The following is an 8,038-nucleotide window of genomic DNA, read 5'->3' on the forward strand; positions in this document are numbered from 1 at the left end:
TTGAGCTACAATAATTGAGTTGGGATAACGACTAAGGAATTAAGGGGTATTTGTTAAAAAGTACTTTATATAAATTGAAATAAATTTTTATGATATATTTATCTCGCGCTCCGTAAAATCATATCTAAAATCTTGTTTTAAAGCATGTTGTAATACAATACACAATATACGATAATAAAATAATATAATGTCTCATTGTTATAGTTGGTCTTTATTTTGATTTTGTTATTTTTAGTTTCAAATTATAAATTTTAGTTCCTAAGTACTATCATTCTAAAACATTAATTCTTATATTTTAATTAAAATTTAAACTATTTTATTTATTGAGAGGCTAAAAAAACCATTAGTTGAATTTATAAATATTAAAATCAAAATAAGCGTAATATAAACTATAATGACCAAACACTATAGTAACCCAAAAATAGAATATAACACTCATATATTATTTTTCTGATACAATTTTTTTAATTATATTTAATATTTTAATTTTATTTATGATTCCTAGATACGTTATAAATAAAATTATGACATCAGAACATATCAAAATGGTGGATGTACCAAAGTTATTAGATGAAAGGATGTTATTTTACATTTTAGATATAGGGCTATAGCATGTCATGGAATGTTTTTTTGGCACATAATAATCGTTTGCGGGCGTGGCACTTCCAGTCATTGTCCCTGTCTCCTTCATTTTTTTGGGCATTGGATGGGCGGTCGCTGGGTGGACGGTTGTGGGAAGCTTAAAGATCACTTATTTTAGCCTGTGGTCCCCACTTTTCGTCGTTGGACCCACGTCTTCTATCATGTTTGATGCTTCCCAGAGGTCGCCCGTGACTTGCAGGGTGCGTCGTCGTATAAGCAGTAACCCTATGCATATCAAATTCTTTTTTTTTTTTTTTCTTTTTTAATAATTTTAAAATTTTGAAAATATGCGGGAAGATCATGATTTGAACCATTTAATATACTACCAACAGTTTTAATAACACTTTATTTCATCACTTTATCAACACTATTCACAACAATTCCTTTTGACAATATCAACCGAAAAAAATATAGGAATAAGAGGGTCATGGTGCAAAAGAGGTGTTGGAAATAATATTGGTGAAATGGTGAAAGTCTATATTGAAATGTTATAAATGACATCAGAATGTAGTAAATGATTTATAACAAGGCCTTTTTCCTTGTATTTTTCCGAATGTTGAATTTGTAAATTGTAAATGACATTGTTAAAAGTTGTTATTAAACTCATTACAAGGGTCATATTATAGTGGGAAAATTACAATAAGATCATAAGAAAGGGATTTAATTACTTTAAAGTTTATTGATAAGTGAAGAGTAACCAATTACAAATTTTAAAATAAGAAATGACAACAGGTTCAGGTTGGTCACTTGTTATTATAACTTTTTTAATAATTAAATTTCTTCCTTGTAGTAATTCTCTCTATTATAATTTAGCAATATTGCAAATTTCCATTTTAGTCATAAGTATTTATTTGGAATTTTGAAGTTTGAGATATTCTATTTTGGTTTTTGAAATTTAAAAAGTAATTTTTTATGAAGTTTTTGCTAATGAACATGCATGTACGAAAACCATTATATTTATAAGATGTGATGGAAAGGAATCTTTGTCATTTTATATATAATGAAGCGCTATCCTTGTTTTTTTTTTTTTATGTACTACCTCTTGTCCTTAATATAAGACTTTGATTGATTTTTTTAATCCTAAATATAAGATCTCAATCTACTTTGTCTCTCATATTTATACATTTTTTTTTCAAAATAATCCTTCTAACAATGATAGTTTTAGCCAATGCACTTGATTAATAAGGATATTTTAGGAAAAATAACATCTATTTGTTACAAACAACTAACTTAACTTCTTTCCTCAACCTGTTCAAATTAGTCAATTAGCTCTTATAATTAGAACCGGAGGTAGTATAATTGTTTAGACACATGGCCCTTTCAATATTATATTTATTTATTTATTTTCTTTAGTTCACAACTGTATGGGCGGTCGTGGTCGATGCATGGAAAAGCTTGGCCTCCCCCAGTCGCTATTCTCCTCCCCCCTCGCTATTCTTAGTCCTCTCCCTATATTTGTCGGCTTCCAATTATTTTCTAACTTCTCTTCTATGAGTGGATCATGATCGGTCCCCAGTATCCCTCATTCCCCGTGCTCCACTTATTTTATTATCTCGTAAAAGTGTGTTTGAGTAAAGTGAGAGCAAAGAAATGAATACAGTAAAGATATCCTGGGTTTTTCCAGAGACTGTTGGTCCTGATTGATACGAAATATTAAAAATAAACAGTAAAGATTGAGACTGAAATTAAAAAATTTTGTTAAAAGAATGTTTAGTATAAATGATTACTTGTTAGTTAGGATTGGCAAACCCATATATATGGAATTGGGGAATACCATGAGGGAGATGGTATTTCCAAATCCCACTTACATGGGATTTAATCCCATATAATAAAAAATTATTCATGCTAAATACTTTTTAATGATTTTTGTCAGTTTCAATGCCTATTCTTATCTCTTATTTTAACAATATATTAAATGGGACCATTCAGTTTAGTGGCACAAGATACTTTAGGAGAATTTTAATCGGGATAATGATAACGATTAGAATTTATTTGAATTTTAGCAATATTTTCATTACAGAAGATAAAATAATTTGAAATCGATATCACAACAATCAATTTATGAAAAAAAATTTATATATTAACTTAGAAAAACAAAATATTAAAAATTTAAATCGTCCAAATTTAATTTAGCCCGTCCAAAAAATGTTGGAACCGTCTTGCTGAGTCCCTTTTTTTTGGGGGGGGGGGGGGAATGTCACAAAATTGTTTCACTAAATTGGTAAAATAGACGGCCATGATGCCGGCTAAAGTAATGATGGCTGGTGTTTCCGTGAGGCATGATTGAGGAGGGAAGAAGGGAATCTCTCCACTTTCATTGTGATTAAATTCCTCTACCATTTTTTTTGCATTCTCATCGTTAGATTAGCTTTCAACAATTTATATTTAAGAAAAAATTTTGGTTAAATTACTTATATCCTTATATCAAAGTTCTCCAATTACATATAGTCATATGTTATCTTCTGTTTCGTGTAATTTATAATTAAATGCCATTAAATATGATATTTCAAAAATAGGACACATGTTTATTGTCCCGTATTTAATATCTTATAAAACTATTATTTTAATATCAACTAACAAAAAAGCATATAAATAAATTTAAATTATTAAAATTTGATGTAGATTGTTCGCATCTGTATATTTTTATTAAAATATTTTATATATCTTTTTATTTTTATAAGATATTAAATTTTAACCATTGAAAGTTAATTTAATAGTAAGGATAAAGGAGGGGAAGCAAGTGGACAATAAGGGAATTGGACAAATTCTTTTCCTGAGATGTAAACTATGCATCTCCTTGTCATTTTGCGTAGGACAAGGACACATTTGAAATCACAATGTACATGTGTGTGTCAGTCAAACATCTTATCGTTTTTTCAAAAGGAAAAAAAAGCTAATAACAGGATATCCTTTATGCTTTTGTTGAGTCGGATTCGCGTGATATTTCTTTTAGGATTAAAAATCCAATATAATATCACGAAAGCAGACAACGTATATTATTTCATTACTATAAAATATGTTATTTTCATATGTTCTGAATACCTTTTTTCATTTATTTTGAGAGAAACATTGATAGAGGAGATATACATAGTAATTATATGTTTGTTTATTTTAAAACAGATAGATATTGGCATCCATATATTTGTCTGTTGGAGAATAGACGAATATAGGCATGCATATTCGTCTATTTTGGCCAAAACAGATGAATATTTTTTTATAAAAAGTAAAAATTTGCATATTGCCAGTTTTTATTTAACTTACAATTATAAAAGCATACATATAACAGAACTAAAACAGATTATAGCAAATAATAACGGTAATTGAGCACAACTAGATTAGATGTTTTCATATAAATAGAATCCACTCAACCCACAATTTTAAGGGTCAAAACATTTAAAATAAATAACATCATAATTAATTAACTTAGTTAAGCAAGAAAAACTAAACACCATTAGTTAGTCATTTAACAGAAGAAAGTTTTAAAACTCAAAAATCTAATAACATCCTAACTTAGTTAAGCAAAAAGAAACTAAGCATCCAAAGAAAAAATTAATTTCAAGCTTACTTGTAATATTAATTAGAATGATTGCAATATTCAACTCAAGCTTTTCAATATAATTTAAAGCGCACTTCTCCTAACACCATCTACCTTCAAAGTAATAAAAATAAAGTTATATACATATATATGATGAAATAGCATCTAAAGCTTTCTAAAATTCAATGTAAAGATTAAACATTGAAAATACTTAACTATAACATTCCAATCAAATTGCTCTCTTAGACATTTTCACAAACACCTTATGTGCATTAAGGTTCAAACAACGTTGAACAATTCCTAAGTGCAATTCTTACCAACAATTAATTTAAATAAGAAACATGCACATCCAGAAACCATTACATTAATTCCTTTCAACATCCTAAAACTCACATAAAAGACACACACACTCATGCCACTTACCTTGTGTTGTAAACAATCTTAAGGTAGAGGAGATCGAATGGCAACTTTTTGGAAGAAAACGTTGCTCTTGGTCATGGGATGACATGGATGAAGAATGGGGAAGAGATGAAGAAGTAAAAAGGGAGAAGGCAAACTTAGTCATCGGCATCAGCACTAGAAAGGAGAAGTAGAAATCTAAAGAAAAGAGAGAAAGAGCTTGCCACAAATGAAGAAGAGAGAAGAAGAGAGGAGAAGGCGTATTTCTAAAGCATGTTCAAATCTGTGCGCTACAAAGATAAAATTTGAATAAAAAAGGACACTGTTTGTCTGTTCTTGAGAGAAATAGATGAGTATGGGGGCTCATGCTCATCTGTTCATCATAACAAAGGAGTATGGTAGCCCATACTCGTCTGTGGCATTTGTTCTTAAGAGAAACAGATGAGTAGGGGGGGCTTATACTCATCTGTTCATCATCATAGATGAGTATGGGAGCCCGTACTTGTCTGTTGCAACATAACAGACATGTATGGGCTCTCACACTCATATGTTATGAGGAACAGATAACTGTGAACTCCTATACTCGTTTGTTTCTTTTTAATAGATGAGTTTGAAGGCCCATATTCTTTTATTTTTCAAAACAGATGAAAATAGGTAACAAAAATGTCCTTATTTGTAGTAGTGTCTTTTCTTATCTCAACATACATATTTTTCATTTTATTCAAATCACTATACTATTGGTAAGCACAATGAAAAATTACGAATATACTCCCTCCAGTTTTTTGGGCCAGTCATATTTTTGTTTCCAAATCTTCTGATTGGTCCTGACATATATATATATATATATATAATTTAATTTTAAACACATTTGAGAGGCCGCAATCTCCATCATTTTCGACAGGTGAAAGGAAAGGAAGCTTGGCGTCATGGAAATTATTGTGGAAGTGGGGACACAATAACTATCGCATTTGCAGAATCTGCCAAAACCACTCGTGTTTCACATTTAATTTCCCCGTCCTTAGTTACTTTCCCCCTCAATCAGTCATGTAGTACTCCTCCTATTCTTAATATAAGAACTAATTGTTAGTTATATTAGTTCATATAATATGTTTTGTTTAAAACACCTTAAGCATATTCTTTAATTTCTTCCTTCTCTCTCCTACTTGATTATTATTGAGAAAATACCAATAGGGTTGATTTGAGAAAAAATTGATAAAAATGAAAAATAGATTTTTACATAAAGGACCAATATCAACGCTCAAGTTACATCCTGCATTAAGGATCAGAGGAGTATTTAATAAAAGTCAGCTGTGAAGAAGAGACTGTACGTAGCTGCCTCTATATATATGGAACAATAATGCTATGCAAGAACCATGCACAATCCAAACGCTTGGCTCAATATCTATCACCTTCTAGTGCACAATGAGTTCGCTTGCTACTAAAATCTTCCTCCTTTTCCTGGTTTGGTATGCTTCCATTTCTCTTACCTCTTCTTCCAGTGTGCCTGGTGAGTATTCCCTTTTGAACCTGGATCTAGACAATCTCGTTTCTGACAAACAAGTGTTCCATCTATTCGAAATCTGGAAGAAGGAGACAGGACGAGAATACCAAACTTTGGGAGAGGAGGCAGTAAGATTTGAAATCTTCAAAAGCAACTTGAAGGAAATCAGAGAGAAAAATGCAGAAAGGAAGTCAGCCAGTGACTACAGCTTGGGTTTGAACGAATTCTCAGATATGACGTACGAAGAGTTCAGCAAAATGTACTTGCATGAGACAGAGGAACCCATAACGGAAATCAACAATAGCGAAATGATATTGAACGACGCATCATGTCCAGATGCACCCTATTCCTGGGATTGGAGGACCAAAGGAGCTGTAACTCCTGTTAAAAACCAAGGCAGATGTGGTAAGTTCAAATTTGCTTCGTTGTTCTGTTATAATCTAATTGCAGCATATAATAGGAGCATATAATAGCAAATCAAATTGATTTTTGTAGGTGGTTGTTGGGCATTCTCTGCGACCGGAGCTATGGAAGGTATAAATCAGATAGTCTCTCAACGGCTTCTAGAACTTTCTGAACAACAACTCATATCTTGCTCTACAAATAATGGCTGCAAAGGAGGGTGGTACGTTAATGGATTTAAATATGTCATCAACAATGGTGGTATTGCCTCAGAAAAAGCTTATCCATATGCAGCTGACGATAGTGCTTGCAATTCTAAAGCGGTTAGTGTTTAGACCTGTGTGAACTAATTGGGTAGTTTAAATATATGTAATTTTCTTAATTATGGTTTTACTCTTATTCTTATTTTACTTTGATGCAGGCTGGAAACACAATTGCTACTATCGATGGCTATAATTATTGGTCTCAGAAACCTATGTCTGAAAGTTCTCTCCGTTGTTATGTTTACAAGCAACCTGTTAGTGTTTCCATATATGCAAGCCCACATTTTAAGTCCTACGAAAGTGTAAGTCATATTTTCATTACTTCATCATCATATCTCTACCATCCAACAACACATATTTGAAAAGTAATTGCTGTGACAGGGAATCTTTAATGGAGACGATTGCTCAGGCATCAGTTCATCATGCAAACACAATCATGCTGTATTAATCGTAGGATATGGTTCAACCAGTGATGGTCAAGATTACTGGATTGTTAAAAACTCATGGGGAACCACCTGGGGACAAAGTGGTTACATACGCATCAAAAGAAACACCGGTGCTACTCGGGGAGTATGTAACATAAATTGTTCTGGCGCATACCCAACCAAGGCGAAGAAAGAACCTACCTTGAAGCTTGCCACTTCCATATGAAGCACGCCCTCCAGGAACAATATACAAAGCCAGGCAATATAAAGCCTCCAGAAGGACACAAGTTAGGTGTTGTACCATGCTTGTATTGGGTATAAATAAATGGCAAATCATTTGCTGTGGAATAAATAAGCCTAGTGGCGATATATAGTTATGTGTGCCGTGGAATAAAGCTTACTGATGAGAGCATTTGTTGTTTGTCTTGGGGTTCCTGATCAAAAATAAATCCAAGCAATGTAATATAGTGCAAAACTCAGATCGTTTCACTTTGAGGAGCCTTTATTTGAAATCCTAAGCAAACTACGTATCAAAAACAAAAAATTGACTTGGAAGGAATTGATTTTCTTTTTAATTAACTAATTGGAAAAATTTAAAAGGATACAAAATGAGTAAATAATTTTTGGATTTTTAGTTTATAAAATGGATATGAATGAAATAAGCAAAGTGAATTAACAAGTGACAGCAAATAGAAAAGCAATCATCTAACACAATGATTAAAGCTATCATTACTTCAATTAATTTGGGAGTTGGCTAAATTCAAAAGACTCCAAGGGTCACCCCTTAGACTTAGTTTAATTAGAATAATCAACACCAAGCCACCTTGCATATTAATTATTCACAATTAAACTGTTTCAGCACAATTAGTCA

At 31.8% G+C, this 8,038-nt stretch overlaps 1 protein-coding gene across 1 annotated transcript; it reads left to right on the top strand.

The window, feature by feature from the left end:
* Positions 1-6,385: 6,385 nt before the first annotated feature.
* On the top strand, positions 6,386-7,393 carry LOC114754875 (zingipain-2-like). Its single transcript, XM_028943712.1, has 4 exons — positions 6,386-6,482; positions 6,573-6,802; positions 6,901-7,044; positions 7,124-7,393. Exons 1-4 carry the CDS (start codon positions 6,386-6,388, stop codon positions 7,391-7,393), a joined length of 741 nt encoding a protein of 246 aa, XP_028799545.1.
* Positions 7,394-8,038: the final 645 nt, after the last annotated feature.

The sequence above is a fragment of the Neltuma alba genome, unplaced genomic scaffold, assembly GCF_004799145.2.
Source record: "Neltuma alba isolate B1F8T4 unplaced genomic scaffold, ASM479914v2 tig00010222_pilon, whole genome shotgun sequence".
In the NCBI taxonomy this organism is placed as follows: Eukaryota; Viridiplantae; Streptophyta; class Magnoliopsida; order Fabales; family Fabaceae; genus Neltuma; species Neltuma alba.